The 17,581-nt window shown below is 38.5% G+C and overlaps 3 protein-coding genes across 4 annotated transcripts; 1 reads left to right on the top strand and 2 right to left on the bottom strand.

The window, feature by feature from the left end:
• The first annotated feature begins 1,040 nt into the window (after positions 1-1,040).
• atg4b (autophagy related 4B, cysteine peptidase) lies at positions 1,041-9,240 on the top strand. 2 transcript variants are annotated; one of them, XM_067597846.1, is made up of 13 exons: positions 1,041-1,127; positions 3,354-3,455; positions 3,585-3,656; positions 3,757-3,855; positions 3,986-4,087; positions 4,204-4,276; positions 5,447-5,526; positions 5,896-6,092; positions 7,679-7,757; positions 7,869-8,014; positions 8,164-8,220; positions 8,343-8,436; positions 8,541-9,240. In XM_067597846.1, the coding sequence occupies exons 1-13, from the start codon at positions 1,118-1,120 to the stop codon at positions 8,612-8,614; spliced, it is 1,185 nt and encodes a 394-aa protein (XP_067453947.1). In that variant the 5' UTR covers positions 1,041-1,117; the 3' UTR covers positions 8,615-9,240. The 2 variants fall into 2 exon arrangements, with proteins under 2 accessions (XP_067453947.1, XP_067453946.1); XM_067597845.1 differs by having other exon boundaries at positions 8,529-9,240.
• dtymk (deoxythymidylate kinase (thymidylate kinase)) lies at positions 9,141-11,047 on the bottom strand. The gene is made up of 5 exons (XM_067597847.1): positions 10,751-11,047; positions 10,496-10,604; positions 9,975-10,065; positions 9,671-9,868; positions 9,141-9,585 (listed from the first exon to the last, which is right to left on the bottom strand). The coding sequence occupies exons 1-5, from the start codon at positions 10,878-10,880 to the stop codon at positions 9,475-9,477; spliced, it is 639 nt and encodes a 212-aa protein (XP_067453948.1). The 5' UTR covers positions 10,881-11,047; the 3' UTR covers positions 9,141-9,474.
• Positions 11,048-12,611: 1,564 nt separating this feature from the next.
• Positions 12,612-16,718, bottom strand: agxta (alanine--glyoxylate and serine--pyruvate aminotransferase a). The gene is made up of 11 exons (XM_067597844.1): positions 16,377-16,718; positions 15,375-15,567; positions 14,638-14,702; positions 14,447-14,547; positions 14,288-14,358; positions 14,058-14,142; positions 13,877-13,975; positions 13,699-13,768; positions 13,177-13,272; positions 12,905-13,033; positions 12,612-12,817 (listed from the first exon to the last, which is right to left on the bottom strand). Exons 1-11 carry the CDS (start codon positions 16,533-16,535, stop codon positions 12,710-12,712), a joined length of 1,176 nt encoding a protein of 391 aa, XP_067453945.1. The 5' UTR covers positions 16,536-16,718; the 3' UTR covers positions 12,612-12,709.
• Positions 16,719-17,581: the final 863 nt, after the last annotated feature.

The raw sequence follows: 17,581 nt of genomic DNA, 5'->3' as shown, positions 1-17,581 counted from the left end.
AGTATTTTTTAATATTCAGTAATATCTGATAATGATTTTTAAATATACAGTATTTTGTATTTGGATGATAAAAATATTGAAAATCATTGTTGCATAATGCATGAGATGAGCATCACGATTTGATGAATATTTTAGAATTCCAACCCACTGTCTTAATTCAAGGATAAGCCTTATGCTTAATGTAGTACATTCGTGTGTTTCTCCCTGCTGTATGCTTTTATCCAATTTTCAGTCCAAAAACCTTTCAACAGCAGTGTTGCTTTGTTAAAATCTCTAGTAAGGAGCTAAGATGTTGCTGGTCAATGGCAGCAACACTAACAGATGTGTGTGTTTGTGTGAATGATTGTATTTACAGGTATTGATGGCTATTTGTTACCTCCTAAAAGTCAAATAAGAATAACCAGACACAGACTGGCAGATTTAACCAGCAGTCTAACATCAAATGATATGTTAACTATAAAGTCGCATCAAAATGAAACACCAACTGCACAATTCTACTGAGTCAATTAAGGTAATTTGAGCTTGTGGGCAATTTAGTGTTGCCATAAGTGCATGTTTGGGGAATGAGGAAAGCAGAGCCCCCAGAGAAAACTCACACCACAATGAGGAGACGTCTTCCACTTCACTCTCCAACTGAATATTACAGACTAAATGTAAGCAATTAAACAGTTATTGTAAATTTATTAATTACTGACCCACAGCAAAGCTCTTGTGTTTTAAACTGCATCTCAAACCATTTTTCTTTACCACAAAACCTTGGTTTGTGAATAAAGAAAAATACGTTTTTTACTTAATAATCTTTTTTTAAATTATTGGCTATGGCCAATTTAAACGAGACAAAACATCATTGTTATTTCACAATGAAAATATAAATGGAATGATGTTTGATGAGCTGGTCTACAAAAGAACAAGAGTTATGTGTAACGTGAACGCACCGTCATCTGTTTTCAACTGGACGGATACGTCAGCCACAGTTGATTGGTTAGGGCATACATAACCACCCCCCTCCCACGTCTTATTGGATATCGTGAGGAATATCCCGCCTCTCTCTCTTCCCATTGGTCCAGCGGGGCAGAGTGCAGAGAACAACAAACAAGATAGGGTGAAGACCGTCGGGATGGATGCAGGTAAGCTAGATTTTAGAGCAAAATAAACATTATTTCTCATGCTTAGCCTGGCTACAAAATATCCACAACATTAGTGGTTCACACCTGGCAACAACTCTTCCACTCTGCCATGATAGGATTACCAACAAACCGCTGCCAATCCAACACAGACCCAGATTGCTTTGTAGCTTTCGGTGACGTTAGCCTGCTAAAGTGATGACTAAAGCTAACTGCTAAGTAACGCTAGCCTGCTGTTGTTGAAACCTGGTGGATTCCCCGCTTTGACAGCTCGCTGTACAGCTGAACAACTCCCTGTACGGTGTCCAGATGCCTTCTGTGTTGATGTCATGTGTTTCTGTAATGTTTCACTCTTAATAAGTTGTCTTCTGTCCTTGGTTTGACTTGTTTATGCGGCCGTTACGGTACGCCCAAAACGAGACATCTCAGACGATGCACTGTCACCATCACTACTACTGTACTACTACTAATAATAATGCAGTCAATTTGTAACGCACTTTTCATTCGTAGTGAAACTAAAAGTGCTACAGCATTAAAAACATATAACATAAAGAAAATAATAAGAGTTAAGATGAAAAAGTCTTCTCGATTAAAAAGGTTTTTAGGCCTTTTTTAAAAAGAGTCTAGGGTCTGTGCTGCCCTCACATGTTTTTATCAAAAGACACTTTCGTTTCTGACGTATATTTAGGTTTTTATGTAGGGTTAAAGTCTCCCTCCACTTAAACATAAAAACATAAGTTTTTCTTCTTGTTCCTATAGTTGAATGTTTGAGCTTCACTGTGAAGAAAGATGTATGTACAGACTTTGACACTAGAAAGATGTTTTCACATTGATATGCTGAAAGTGGAAAGTTTCTCTGTGCTCATTGAAAGTCAGATTTTAACATTTCTTTTTCTAAATATGTTAAAATAGGATTTTATGAATTTATGATGACATATTTCACTATTTTCTTTTTGGTGATATTTAAAGCTGCGTTAATTTGGGATATTATGGATGGAAAAACATAAATGCTGTCTTAAATCTTATAAACATTACAATATTTCATTTGATTATCATTGATGCTTTAATTTACAAGATTCTCCAATAATCACTATAGTTTTACAGCTACAACAGTCAAATAAATGTAGTGTATAAAAACTACCTCTGAAATGTAAAAGTATAAATCAGCATAAAGTGGAAATAACTCTGTACGGTACTCTAAAGTTGTACTGAAAACACAGGGAGCACTATTAGCCATCAGACAGCTGATATATAGTATGCAGCAAGACTCATTTAGTTGGTAATAGCTCTCAGAGAAAACGAGTAAACTTGCTGATGCATGTCTTTCTCTTCCAACTGTCAATATATGTCTTCATTGTTTATCTTTCTGTGTCTCAAGTAACAAACTGCTGATATTCAGACAAGTTAGTAAGCTGTCAACTTTTGCCGTCGGTAGTTTTTAATGTGAACGACCTTATTTGTCAGCAAAAACCTTTTTTTAAACTTTATATCATATCTTTATATATATTTATACTTTTCCAGTGTATTATTAAAGTCACCAGACCAAAACATGTCTTGCTTGTTTTCTTATGAGAAACTGAACCCTTAAATGGTGTCCCAGACTGTTTGTGCCAGATTTTCTCCCTGGCTTTAAGCCCAGTAATTCCAACTGCAGAGGCAAGTCTGTTACTGTGATTGCGTTTTGCCATCACACTTTTCTTGACAGCACCTACTTACTGAATTATATATGTACTTATTTAATAATATAATCATATTTATTTATAGAGTACTTTTCAAAATACACATTACAGAGTTCTTTACAAAAGCAGCAAAATAAAACAGAGAAATCATAAAATTATTAGGTTTTAAAAACAGATAAAAAACAATTCAGTTTAGGAAAAACCAAGAAAAAAATTAAAAGAAATAAAAAACAGTTCAAAGAAAATTAAAACTCAAGTAAAGTCAAGAAAGGCTTTGCCATGAAAGTATGTTTTAAGAAGAGACCATTTATTACCAATTATTTGCACCTCCTCTCTGGAGCTGATTGGGATTCAGTGTCTGGCTCAAGGACACGTGTACTGGCTTTCTTGTCCTGTGGCCCCGTCTGGGATACTCCATCTTTACTCCCTGTCAGAAAGCTGCACTGTCATCAGCTGCAACAGGTGGTCAGTGACATGAAAACCACCAGCGATTTCCCCCTTTGTAATTTCCCCCAGTCTCACGGTTCATTCACATCTTCTTTCGCCGCAGCTACCTTGACATACGACACACTTCGCTTCGGAGAGTTTGAAGATTTTCCTGAGACCTCAGACCCTGTTTGGATCTTAGGAAAAGAATACAATGCACTCACAGGTAGGACTGTGGAATACAGAGAAAGGAAAACTGATGAATGAGTGTTTAAGTAATAAAGAATGAAATTGGCCAGTATACTCTTATCTATGTGGATGTATTATAATGTGCTGATTTCTTCTCTTCATGTAGAGAAAGATGAGATTTTATCAGATGTCACTTCACGACTGTGGTTCACATACAGAAAAAACTTCCCTCCGATCGGTAAGTTAAAACAAAAGATAAATGACTTGATGAGTTTGGAGATTTGAGTAATTTGTGTTTTCGCATTAATTATAATGTCTGATTCTGGACTGTGTTACAGGGGGAACAGGACCAACATCAGATACAGGATGGGGATGTATGTTGCGTTGCGGCCAGATGATCCTCGGCGAGGCTTTGGTGTGTCGACATTTAGGCAGAGGTAAGACAGCTATAAGTGGATGAAAGCAGATTTAATCACTGTGTGGCACTTACAGCTCTTCTCCAGCGAGTAGACCATACCAAACAGAGCTTGTTTTAAAGCAGCTTGACAACTGGCTTTTTGTTCTCAGACTGGAGATGGGTCAGAGGCCAGAAACAAAGAGAAGAGTACATCAGTATTCTCAACGCCTTCATTGACAAAAAAGACAGCTATTATTCCATCCATCAAATCGGTGAGTAGTGACAGTCAAACATTTCCAATTATATCAAGAGCTCACTCAGACAGTCCTGGAAGAGTTTGCATAAAATTCTGTTTTTCTTTTTTTTTTTTTGTTCCTAAATTCTGCAGCTCAAATGGGAGTTGGAGAAGGAAAGCCTATAGGCCAGTGGTATGGACCAAACACAGTCGCCCAGGTTCTAAAGTAAGTACTGTAACATAGCTGAGAGTTAATGATGGTTTTTCATTTTCAATTAATCATTGGAATATCTGAAATGAAAAATACTGTGAAAAATGCCGTCACAAGTTCCCAAATCTCTGTGTGCAACCTTCAAACCTTAGTTTGACCAAAGTAGTCAAAAACCTGACAAATATTTATAGTTACAATCATATAAAACTGAGATAAATAGCAGATCCACTCATTTTAGAATCTGGAACCTGGGAGTTGTGGGCACTTTTACTTGATAACTTAAAGATTAAAGTTGTAGAGTTTTCTTCAAGCAAAAGTTATGTTTACATCCAGTATTTCTCACCAAAACACATTGTTTGTGCATCCTTGAAATCTTAACAAATGTGTTGAATGCATTTCCTTTCTCACTCAACATTTGCAAAGCCCATTTATAAATATTTCAAATTATATTTTATATTTACATCCATGTTTGCTAGCTTGTGCACACAAGTGCACAATACAAACAAAATGGGGACCCACCCATAAAAACATTGCTCTATAGCACTACTAGTGGCCAAAAACTCCACAAGGAACCTTTTAATCAATCATCAAATTGTTGCAAAGTCTGTCGATCTTTGCGGTTTAATTTTTTTATTTTCATTTTTCGCAGCAATATTGCAACTGCTGTTGTAGTGAATATGTCACTTTTAGAAAAGATAAGTGCCCACATGTATGTGTAGAGACCTGCAGGAGTCCGTTTTGATGGTTTACACAATCTGTCTGGCAGGTTTTATAAAAGTACACAAAATGAACAGTGTAGCTTGTGGAGTACATCCAGTAGAAAAGCATATCAGTCTGAACTGCAAAGTCTGACTGAATGTAAAAAAACAAAAACAAGACAAGAGACAGTCAGTCGAAGCAGAACAGCACTTTGTTTGTGTTGACGTTGCCACATAAACAAGTGTCTGCTTAGAAAAACTTAAGACATTCAGTCAGTGTGATTGAGACACACACTGTGAGGCATTCACTTGCTCGTATTGCATCATATTTTATGGCCTGGTCTCAGTTTCCTTTATGTATTGACGTCCCGCTGCCAAACAATTAACAAAACAGATAAGACCGAGGAGCTTTTACCAACAATCTAAATAAGTGCGCTTCAATCTTGATAAAGCTCGTAACTGTCTCGATGTGCTGTCTCGCTTTCAGGAAGCTGGCAGTGTTCGATACATGGAGCAGATTAGTTGTACACGTGGCGATGGACAACACCGTGGTCATCGAGGAGATCAGTGAGTGCAGCTGTGTTTGTGTTTATTTCCACTGTTATTATTCGTTATTGGCAAAAGCAGATTAAATCTCACTCTGGTTAAACTATGGACCCTGCTGAGTTTCTTAATACCGAAGCAGTCCGTCTTTTGATACTCTCTCACATGCGAATAGTTAAACATGAGATAGAAAGATCTTTGAGTGGAAAGCTTTCATCATATCGATTGCTGTCTCTGATGAGATAAAAGGGGAAGCAGCTGAGTCAGTGGAAGTGGTTCACTATCAAACACATGTTTAGAAGTCTCTCATAAATTTCCATCTGTGAAGTTTTGTTTTGTTTTGACAAATGTCAGTGATTATGTTTGTTTCTGTGTTTATTTGTTTCACTGCAGAGCTTCTTTGTATGCCTTGGCTGGACCCTGCAGGAGCCTGTGGTGAGTCAGAGGGAGTGGGTGAGCTCAATGGCTGCCTGGAGGGTGCATGTGCCCTGTCAGAGGAGGAGACGGCTCTCTGGAAACCTCTCGTCCTGCTCATCCCCCTCAGGCTGGGCCTGAGTGATATAAATGAGGCCTACATTGAAACCCTCAAGGTGATACTTCATCAAGCACACTCACATTGTAAATATATTCAAACAATAATTTCCCAATCTTAGAGGGTTTATATTATATTGGAGAAATTGACCATTATTTACCTAAATATGGGCATGGGAAATCTAGTTCTTATTCGTTGTAATTACCACATTGGGTGGTGATTCAGACTTCAAATTAGTCCTTCCTGACAACTGTGTTGCCACGCAACAGTAATGTAGCTAGCTAGTTTCAAACTAATGATTCACTAAATCAGGTTGCACCATTAAAACTGAACAAATATCTTATCTAGTAAAGCACTAATATGTAAAAATAGTAGTACTAGTAATATGTAAATCAGTTGTTCAGAAACATCCGTCACTGTCCAGTAAGAGGCAAACAAATATGTAAATGAAGTCAATGTAGCATCACAAGCTGTAACACAACTTCCAAAGCAGCAAACATATATGTATATAAACTGTACCTCCAATCCTTTGTGAATGAACAATACCAGTCAAATGTTCTGACACACTTTCATGTTCAAGAGAACGAGAAGGTGTCCTGACTTTTGACTGGTACTGTAGGTACAACTTTGTCTTATGCATACTTGTAGAAATTTGTATGTTTTAGAATTAGTGATATTCATGTAGTTCACAGTGAGAGGGGAATATCTAACTGTGCTGTTATCTGATGTTATGTAGTCATCTAGTCTAACATTATAGATATGGTATTTCATTAGAGATATATTGTGTTTTTCTGTAAAGTGTCAGGTCAGATATGTCCACCACCTGACAGTTAGTAGTTGTAAATGTGAAGGAACAACTCATCTCTACATAATAACTATGTATTTAATTCAGTAATCCACTTAGTAAACACTTTAGTTAAAATGAGGCTAACTAGTTTGAACTAATGAACAGCTGGTCCAACCAGTCCCTGATGTTCACTACATGTTTGGTCAGTAATTAGGATGTTATAAGGGTTCCTGCATGCTGTTTGAAACAGACTACGTGCTCTCACATGCGTAGTCACAAACCACTTCCATTACATAACATTGGACGACGTGCAGATGTGGCCGGTTAGAAATACTGTGTGCACAGCTCCTTGTTGATTTGCTCCAAATATTCTTTTGTTCAGGGAGCAGTCTTGATATGCTCCATCTGTCTCTCAGTGTATGACTATTTAAACAATTTTCCAGCACAGAATATGTAAAATAAACACTGAGATATACACAGAGTAAATTTTGATAATGCAGTGCCGTCAGCCCCACAATTCAAAATCAATAGACTGTAATGAACACTTAGTCTAAACATCACTGAATGACCAAGTTCAGACACTGGAATCCATGTTAACTGGTTTCACATCAACCTTCTGGGAGGGATTTTTGATTTGTACACAGTGTAAACTTGTGTCTTAGTAAAATGGAATTAAACTTACATGAAAAAAAAACACAAAAACTGTTAAACTTTGGAAAATGGTTGGCAGTAATGTGAAGTATATGTACTTTGTAGTAAATTGGCTAATAAATGTAATACAAATGCTACGTAAATGAACTCTGAGGCAAATTTAGCTACAGTCGGGGTGAGATAAACCCTCTTGTCTCTCTTCACAGCAATGCTTCATGCTGCCTCAGTCCCTGGGTGTTATTGGGGGAAAACCCAACAGTGCCCATTACTTCATTGGTTATGTCGGTATGTCTGGTCTCTGTGTTTGTGAAATACGCCCAGCTCATGCTCACCATATTGATTTTCACTCCCATAAAGACAACAATCTAATTGCGAACGTCTGTCTTTTCTCATCAGGGGAGGAGCTCATCTACTTAGACCCGCACACCACACAGCCGGCGGTGGAGCCGTGTGAAGACGGCCAGGTCCCCGATGAGACGTACCATTGTCAGCACCCGCCTTGTCGCATGCACATCTGTGAACTGGACCCGTCCATTGCAGCGGTAGGAATGCTAGAGAGGCTTTTATAGCACAGAGCTTTTGTATCTCAAACTAAAGGCTATTGTTAAAACGTGAATGTGAGCAGGCTGAAAAACTTTTTGCAGTAACTACTCAGATGTTCCATAGCTGATTGTATTCTGGGGTCTGCCAGGGTTTCTTCTGCAGAACAGAGGACGAGTTTGACGACTGGTGTATGCGCATAAGAAGGGTATGTCTCTGTGTACACTGCTCTTTTGTTGCTCCCTTGACTCATGTATAGCAGATGAATAAAGCATCACTTTTCTGTTAGAGGAACTCGTACATCATAACATTGAAATCTTTCTCTTCTAGCTCTCCTGCAACAGAGGGGGCTTGCCTATGTTTGAACTAGTAGACAGTCAGCCCTCTCACATGGTCAGCGTGGATGCCCTTAACCTTACTCCTGGTAAATAAATAGCACATGTTCTGCAGAATACATTCGAACAAATATGTTAATGAAAATGAATTTTAATGTTATGTTGTTTTTATGTGCTAACGCTCCCTTTGCAGATTTCTCCGACTCGGACAGGTTGGAACGGTTCTTTGATTCAGAAGACGAGGAGTTCGAGATCCTTTCCTTGTGAGGAACATATGAACAATGATTTACTGTTCTTGACAGTAGGCGAAAGCTTCTCTCTCTTCTCTGTATCAGAAGGGAAGCCTGAGGGGATGAACATTTCTGGAGACCTCTTGAGCCGGTCCAGCTCCAATGGTGTAGTTCAGCGTGTGTCACACAGCGTTCCTTCTCAACAGCCTCTGAATGCTCTCTGTATCCGACATTGAGACTGCCTGGTGGAAGCCGTAGCAGGAGCTCAGGATCAATTCTGTATGCACATCTTCACATTACATGTGTTTCCATTTGAGTCTTAACACTTTAAATGTTTATTCTGAAGTGATATGGTGCCTTTCCCTGACTCCATAAGTAAAAAAAATTGCCATAACAGTTTTATGTTGTATAGACACATAATGGTTCATGATGCCCATGGCTTATGCGGTTTGTAACTAACTGAAATCTGTAACAGCCTGTAATGAAACCAAATTTAGTCAGATCTGCAGACAAGTTGTATTAATTGCAAAGTATCCTTGCCAAGTCTAAAACATATACACTAGTTCATTTGAAGATTATTTATTTACTCAACACAATATGTAGACAGGTGAAAGAATAGACATGTAAGAGGATTCAAAAATAAAAATCAGACTGATATTTGAATATTGTATATCTCTTCGATTTCAAGAACTTGTGAAATGAACTTTGAAACAAAGCAAAGTCATTTCTCCTCCATTCTAAACAAAGCACAAGTAAAAACAGGGGCTAAGCAAAGAATTTAGTATGCTATAGAGTCATTTTGATACTATACCGTAAATAATAATAATACACAAAATAGCAAAATATTACATTGTATCTTAGTTGCAAATTAGCAGTTTTACCGAGAATAGTTTAAGTTCACGTCCACAGCTGTCCAAGTGGAAGGTTCTGAGCCGTGTTGATAGCATTAATGGTATGACTGGCGATGTTCTCGTGCACATCTTCAACACTCTGAGAAGCATCAATGACCTACGACAGACAATTAACATCATGAGATGGTTTTATATTCTGGATTTAAACAACACTCTGACATCCAGATCTGCTTCGTACCCACCTGCCAGTTGACTGAAGGATCTTTCATCAGCTGTTCAAATTTCTGCTGAACCGCTCTTTGGAAGGCACTGGTCTCATATCTCTCTTCTCCAAACTGACCTCTGAGAGCGGCCTCGGCTGAGCTGAGCTGCAGAAACATAACAAGGTCTGGCTTCGGCAGTCCCACGTCAGGCTTCTTGCACCAGTCCAGACAGAAACCCTGGAGAAGATGAACATTAAGCAATCTGTTGCTCCTCTCAAACACACATTATAATACTGTCAGCTGTCTATGGATGCACAGTTTGAAAGGCTAATAAATGACTTACTGGCTTGGCACTGGTGAAAGCAGCTCCAGAGAAGGCGTACCGATCTACAACCAGAGTGGTGCCTTGCTCCAGCTTCTTCTTCATTAAAGGCCTGTGAGTTGGAACAATTATATTACTATAATGTACACAAGCCAGAGCAAATCAGTCAAGGCTAATGACAAAAGAAAAATGAAGAGTATTTTCATCATTTCCATCATAAATGTGCTTGCAGAGACGTCAGGTACATTAATTCAAAGTTGTGTATATTTTCAAAGTAAAGCTGGTGATATAATACGTTTTTATTTTAACAAATCCCATCAGAAGACCAGAGAAGATCAAAACTAGCAATGCGTTAGCCCCTGTCTTAATGCTGGGGGGGTAGTGGAAACGTGTCTTTTTATAAATTGATAACTGACCCTTACAAGTAGTGTCATCCTTAACACTGCGTTCACTTAAATACGTTGCTCAATGTGAGGCATTGAATGCTGTAATTTACAGTGTCGTTGGTACTTTTATTGAAGGTCACTATATGAGAGTCTTACACCAGTTCCCAGCGGTTTGCAGAGAACAGCAAGTGCACGGTGTGGTCCTCCAGATCGCTCTTGTTCTCCAGGTAAGAGCTGATCAGCTGCCCTATCGTCGTGCTCCTGTCTGTGACCACAACACATTCAATTAACACTTCACTTTAATGGAAAGCCTTCTCTACAAAACACACCAGCACGGAGACTGAAACTGACATCCAAAAGCACAGCTGTGTTAACTGTGTTAAAGGTGACAGAACAAAAGACAGGCCTCACCAGGAAATCTCATCATCTCTGCTGGCTGTCCGCTCTGCTGCAGCGCCTGGACCAGCTTCTTACACTGCGTCGTTTTCCCGGCTCGGTCCACTCCCTCCAGGACAATAAGCGCTCCTCTTTTACACGCCATTTGTCCGGCTCCTGTGTTTTACAGAAAGGCAAAGACGAGCAGACTTCTCCCCGTAAGTGTCAAAATGGAAAGTTGGCTCCTTGTAACCGTTTGCGCGCCATTTACTGAACGGTGTCAATACGGATGTACGAATACGCAAGTCCTGTTCCGGTTGTTTGGGTTTTTTTCCCCCTCCACTGACATCTTACTTGTTTTCCAATTCGCAGTCCGCTAAGACCCGCCCTACTCTACCTCTGATTGGCTAGTACTCGTTGCCTTCGCTGGTTAGATTGGTTAGATTTAGGCATGACGAGTCAGATTAATTATGGTTCAGGGTCAGAGCCAATCAGAGGCAGAGTAGGGCGGGTCTTCGCGGAATGCGGTGCAAAAAACAACGCTCCAATGACTGTATAAAAAGTAAATATATAGTATATTTACTGTAGTATTTAATCATTTATTTATTTCTTGTTCCACTATTTTCCTTATTTATCTATTTGAGAAACTCACTTTTTACATAAAAACAAAAGTAGTTTATACGCAATTACATGTTATAAATTTATTTTTGAAAACACTTTATCATACAGTCTTTATTATTTTTATCATATTTATTTATTAACTACTTCACTGGTCTTTCTTAACAGTTTAACACCTTTGTTGTGGGAAATGGGGAAAAATAGTCCCACATAATACATACAGAGCATACAGTATATACTGAGCTTTTTTTATTTTGAGGGGCATGGGATGACTTAATTGGATCAAAATGTATTTTAACTACATATCTCACAATGAAAGGTTTACAATTGCTCAATTTACATTAATGTATGTAAAAAAAAAAAAATACCACAGAAAGGCCCTTACCATGGTACATCCACACAGTTGTTTTCACTTGGCTGATTTGATGCCCTGTCATGACTCTATGAGTGTGTAAAGACTGTGGTTGATTGACATCTCCCTCACTCCCCTGTTAGTTGACAATTTTCACATGTATTACTCTTATTAGTACAGGGAGTTTGATGTTAGTCCTTTTTATGATCAAAGATACCAAAAAAGTCCTGGATTGACACAAAGAGTGGCTGGTATTAACAGCTGGTAGTTGTGTAGTATTTATGGAGTTGTTTTAGTGGCTTTCACCTTATTTGTTGGCAAATATTTAAAGGGCAACATTCAAACTTTTTTCTCAGATGCAAAATATACAACTTGTTATTTATGTATGCTTGTTGTTATGAGAGCACAATAGAAAGCATGTCTTTTCAGCATTCAACAACTACAGCCCCCACAAAGCTTTGACTGTATACCAATGGCTAAGACTTATGGGATGTGTAGTTGTTAAGTGATAACAACATTTTAACCAAAATATCACCAATATTTGGTTAAATATTGAGGTGCTTGAATTCTACTAGTCAGTGTAGTAGAAGAGAGCCATTTAGCTTTTAATATGGACAGAAAACACCAGGAATATATTTTTAGGTTGTCAAAAAGACTAATGAAAGAAGTCCACCATCAGAAAACCCATTGAGCTAGAAAAATGGGACTTCATATGCTCAGCTATTCATATGAAATGTGTGTAATATACCATTAAGGGTGGAATACTCTCATGTAAAATTACTTATTACTGGGTATTTATGTTGAACATAGAAGACCTGAATTGGCCATTTTTAAAGACTGCCACCCTCTGCTGGCCAAACATACTGCACTATTTTGAAGTCAAGCCCACTGTTCCCGTTCAAGCAGTGACTGAAATGCATGAGGCAATTCCTGAGAATAATGGTTCATTTATTACATACAGTCTTTTCATTATGACAGTAACGTTTATTAGGAGGATTATCTTTACAGCATCCATCAACGACACATCACACTTTGCTCTTGTGGCAGTGTTTTAGAGCATCTTTCAGTGCTGCCAGCACCATGTCAACATTGGACTTGCTGCTGTTACATCCCATCAGTCCCACACGCAGCACCTGAAAATACCAAAAACATCTGGGATTAAACTACAAAGTGCATATAAAGTAGAAAGACACTCAGTATTTGTCCATTTATCCTCTTACCAAGCCAACTGATGGTCCAAGACCTCCAGAAATCTCTAAATTATGTGTTTTCATTATGTAGGATGTGATCTCTTTCCAGTCATATCCATGAGGAGCAACAATAGTTGTAACTGTAGGCAGCCTTGCCCTCTGCAACAACCATTAAAGTCAGAGTTAGTACATTTTCTCCCCTTATCATGTTGTATCATGATCATATTCTGTTTGTAATGATGTGTAATTCCACTACAGGTTGTTATAAAGATTACATGTTCGTATTGAAACTTGAAACTCACTTTGTCTTTCACAAAAAGTTTGAGACCCATGCTCTCTAGGCCAGCATGGAAATACTCCACCACTTTTTGATGTCTTTCCCATGAATTATCCAGACCCTTAGATTTAATACAAAATGTATTAAAGCAGATAGTCAAAACTTTATTTTAAAAAAAAGCTATTTTTGCACAATCCATATCTTCATTTTGTCTATCTTGTAATTTAAAATAGTTTTTTGATAGATCTTAGTCAGGCAAAAATCCGACTCTGCAGATCTCATGCCTTATCATGTTCAGCACTAGTTGTATATTAGTACAATAACAATGTCTTGCTACAACAGTCTTTAGCTTATAAAAGTGATTTTGCTTGCATATGTGCTCAGTCTCCAAAGAAAAGCTACTTAATGGTTAATTCATACTGTATTTACTATATGACCTGTTTTGAAGTATTGTGGGCATTGAGGTGGAATAGTATATTGTTGTCACTGCACTGCCTAATGCTCTGGACAGCAAAACCTAAATATTTCTTTATGACACATGTCCCACCTCTTCCACAAGGACAGCGAGGCTCTCCCTCAGGGAGTAAAAAGCAGAGACTGGGCCTGTGTGGTGATATCTGTGAAGAGGAAATAGAGTGATATACAGTAATTGTGCAAGTATGGCTAAAAATGAGACCGCTGTTTGAAATGCAATCAGTTCCTCTATGCAGGAAAAAAGGTCTTACACTCTTGAGGGCTTGCCATCACATCCCCAGTAGTTTGCAAGCCAGCTCAAATCCAAGAAAAATGACACAGGCTTTGTCCTTCGGTTGAATATTTTCTTGCTGTGGACAAATTCAGACTTAAATACACATGTTACACATATTTCAAACTATAACTTACAGGCATGCTAGTTACATTTCTCACCATGCTCTTTCGTTGAAGGAGATGGGTGCTGTACCCGGTGGGGCATTCAGAACCTTTTGAGAGCCTGTATACAGGATGTCTATCTCTGCAAGTACAATCATCCACAAAACAAATCTCTGTTTGGTGTCATCAGCAGATAATGTAACACTATATAGACATATTTAATGTTTCCATCAGCTGCAGCATGCAGCAGAAAAGCTGGAAACATTTGGAAAGATTTAATACTAAACCTTGCTTGTCCATGTACAAAGGTGCTCCCCCTACTGAAGCCACAGAGTCGACAAGGAATAAGCAGTTATACCTGTCGGCACAAATCATAACCCAGCTGTCATGTGTCTGTCGTTTGTTACAGGTGTGATGATGACAAAGACATGAGCGCTGTTTCTTACTTATGGCACAGCTGTCCGATGCCATCTAAAGGATGCAAGACTCCTGTAGAGGATTCTCCATGTGCGAGGAAGAACAGCACCGGCCTGTGTTTCGATAAGGCCTGTGATGAAGCAACAATTGATCAAACAGACTGTATTTATAACAGAAATGATTTGAGTAACCTGGTAACTGCAGTGTCAGGAAACATCACCTGCTCAATTTCTTCATTAGTGAAGAAGCCACCGGGAGGCGCCACAATGGTATTTACTCTGGCACCTGTTGGATTGACACACATGATGTTGTGTTATTGAAAAACTACTGAGGGATATTTATTCCATCATTTAATCCTTATTTTAAAGGACGAGGCCGGAGATATTTTGTATTTTTCTTATTGTCAACAAATCCCATGAAAAGACCAAAATCAACACTCAACTTATCCTAAGTAGTCAAGTTCTGATATATCTTATTCCTTTCTGCCATAGAGCTCCATTAGAAACACATCAGTGCACTGGATGATGTTTTTCATTACAATGAACATTGGCTCTGTAGTTTATTTTGACTCGATCCCACATATACCATCCTGCTGCTGTAAATACTCACTAGAGAATCAAATGTGTATACATCCGCAGCTGAAAATAGTCCCCAACAAATGCACTATTTATTCCTGTATGAGTAATGTTTGCTAAAAACTGCAGTGCCCAGCTATTTTGGAAAATTACTGAGCCTTTCAAAAAAAAAAAAAAAAACACTATATATTTGTGGCTTGTTTTTAGAGAGTTCCACCTTCAGTAGCAGCCAGTGAGCTTGGGGCTGAGCACCAAAGATCAAGGTTGAGAGGTCAGAAAGTCTGGAGAGACCGAGTAAAGCATTGTTGGTTTTGGTCTTTTCATGGGATTTGTTGACAGTAAGAAAAATATAGAACAACACCAACCTTTCCCTGTCAAATACCTATCCTTTCTGCCATTTCTGCTGCCCGCTCTCCCCATATGCCATTCACTGCAGTCAGCACACTCTCCCCGGGCTCCACTGTGTTGAAGATGGCACACTCCATAGCAGTGTGGCCGGTACCACTCACAGCTAAAGTCATGCTGTTCTGAGTCTGGAACATGTACTGGATCCCACTCTTGATGTCACTCATTATCTGTAATGAGCAATGTTATTGTTAAGTGGCAGACAGGCAGTGTGGTCCTAACAGACTAATTGCAGCCTATCAGGGCAGCAACTAATTATTATTTTCATTGATGATTCATTCGGTCCATTAAATGTCAGAAAATGGTGAAAAATGTCCATCACAAAGTCTAAGTTGAATTATTTGAATATCTTGTTTTGTCTATATATTCAGGTTACTATCATAGAAGACAAAAAAACAGCAAATATTCACATTTGCATGGGCAAAATGACAATTAATTTATTGTCAAAATTGTTACTAATTTAATTTCTGCCGATGGACCAATTGATTAATCAACTGAGTGTTTCATCTCTACCACCCTTTAAATTGGTCTTATCATGAGCAACTTAGAAATCAGATAAGCAAATGTGTAGATGTTTAATTTATCTCCATGCAGGCTCACACATGGAAAGAAGGAAGGGTCTGAGAAAAATGGATTTAAACTTCCAAGCATGCTCTCTCCTTTCTGTTTCATTCTTGCACACACAAACACAAACACATGATTTCTTGCTTAATAAAAACCCTTAATTAAAATGGCATGCATGGCTTGGCTGCAGTTTAGCAGTTTCTAAGAGATGTTATTCAGTGTTGTTACAGCCAACACAGGATATGGGGTAGAACATTGAACCGCTTGTCTTTTTCTGAGAGATGCAAAATGTTTTAATCTTTTTTTTTTTTTTTTTTTTTACAATGCAGACAGTGTAAATAGTTATTGTTGTTCACTTACGTCAGTCTGTTCTTGGATACAAACCACACCATCTGTATTAAAGCCACTGAGTTACCTCAAATATCTCTGGATGCATGTGTCCAATAACAGGATTGGCCCCGGCCTGCAAGATACGTGAAGGAACGTTTGAAGGTCCCGGTCCAAACATGTGACGATGAGGAACCGCCAGCGGTGTCTGCAGGCATTTTGGTGGAGCTACAGAGAGGGACGACATGTTTCCAGCAGTGTGACGAATGCAGTAAAACCACAAAGAGCTTCGAAAGAGGGTCAAGTAAAAGCCTCAGCTAAGCACACCCCCTCTGTCTGACCAGTGAGGTCCTCAGGTCAGGAGTCTGTCACAACATTTTCTGGTTTTATCTCTTCTCTTCTTCAGTCAACACACACAATGAGCTCAGCTAGCTTGATACCTTTTCATTTTAAAGATAAGGAAGTCTCCTAACAGGTCCCCAAACATGTTAATTATTGACTACTGACTCTCCAGAGGGTCAGACTTAACTGTTACACTGCTACGCTTTGCAAAGTGACAGCAGGCTGAATCCACACCACAACACACAAGTTTAAATGCGTTCTTGAGCCTATATTTTAAATCCATTATTTGCAGGTTCAGAGTATGGAGTATGGACAGTGTATATAAGCTCAAACAATGTTGGAAAGTCTGGAAAAGTCTATCGAAAGCATAATAAATGTGTAAACACCCTAACCTTAACCCTTTTATCACACAAAACATTGTTATAATGGCAGAATCTTGATAATAATGAAGATAAAGCAAAATAAATAAAATAAAATCCTCAAAAGATAAACTGTAGAACCGGACATTTTTAAATATTATCCAAATGATCCTGCATATACTCTCAGAACACATGATAAACATATTGATGACTTCCACTGGCTGAAGAGCTTTACTCAGCCTTTGAGGAGGCAGATATGTTCTATGTCTGAAAGACTAATGAGTTGTAATGTGTGCTCCATTAAAAATAAGCCTTTATTCAATTTTGAAGAAAAGTTATTTGAAAATGTCTTTCCTGAACCAAAATCAAGGACATACAGTGTATGCACATTAAAGAAACAAAATGTTGCATCTTGCTCATCCAGAAGCAAAAGATCTTGAAAACCGGCTTAATGATTGGCAGCAAACAGATTGTGTGATCTGTCTGATTTGAGAGAAGTAGAGAGTGAGATCCATTTTCCTTTTGTATTGTTTAAGAGGGACTCTACGACATCCTGGTGTACAGATGATCAAAAATTGGAACAGTTGTTCAA

The sequence above is a fragment of the Thunnus thynnus genome, chromosome 8 (assembly GCF_963924715.1).
Source record: "Thunnus thynnus chromosome 8, fThuThy2.1, whole genome shotgun sequence".
Lineage (NCBI taxonomy): Eukaryota > Metazoa > Chordata > Actinopteri > Scombriformes > Scombridae > Thunnus > Thunnus thynnus.
This window is presented reverse-complemented; position numbering and strand designations above follow the sequence as displayed.

Excerpts from the sequence above, each read along its gene's own strand:
- atg4b (XM_067597845.1), top strand. Across the intron at positions 8,015-8,163 it reads TGGACCCGTCCATTGCAGCG|GGTTTCTTCTGCAGAACAGA; the intron begins GTAGGAATGCTA and ends GGGGTCTGCCAG. Across the intron at positions 8,437-8,528 it reads TGCCCTTAACCTTACTCCTG|CTCCCTTTGCAGATTTCTCC; the intron begins GTAAATAAATAG and ends TATGTGCTAACG.
- dtymk (XM_067597847.1), bottom strand. The coding sequence starts at position 10,880 with ATGGCGTGTAAAAGAGGAGCGCTTATTGTCCTGGAGGGAGTGGACCGA. Across the intron at positions 9,869-9,974 it reads CTTTCACCAGTGCCAAGCCA|GGTTTCTGTCTGGACTGGTG; the intron begins GTAAGTCATTTA and ends CATCTTCTCCAG. Across the intron at positions 9,586-9,670 it reads ATCCTTCAGTCAACTGGCAG|GTCATTGATGCTTCTCAGAG; the intron begins GTGGGTACGAAG and ends TGTCTGTCGTAG.
- agxta (XM_067597844.1), bottom strand. The coding sequence starts at position 16,535 with ATGTCGTCCCTCTCTGTAGCTCCACCAAAATGCCTGCAGACACCGCTG. Across the intron at positions 13,273-13,698 it reads TCGCTGTCCTTGTGGAAGAG|GGTCTGGATAATTCATGGGA; the intron begins GTGGGACATGTG and ends ATTAAATCTAAG. Across the intron at positions 13,034-13,176 it reads AACTTTTTGTGAAAGACAAA|AGGGCAAGGCTGCCTACAGT; the intron begins GTGAGTTTCAAG and ends TGGTTGTTGCAG.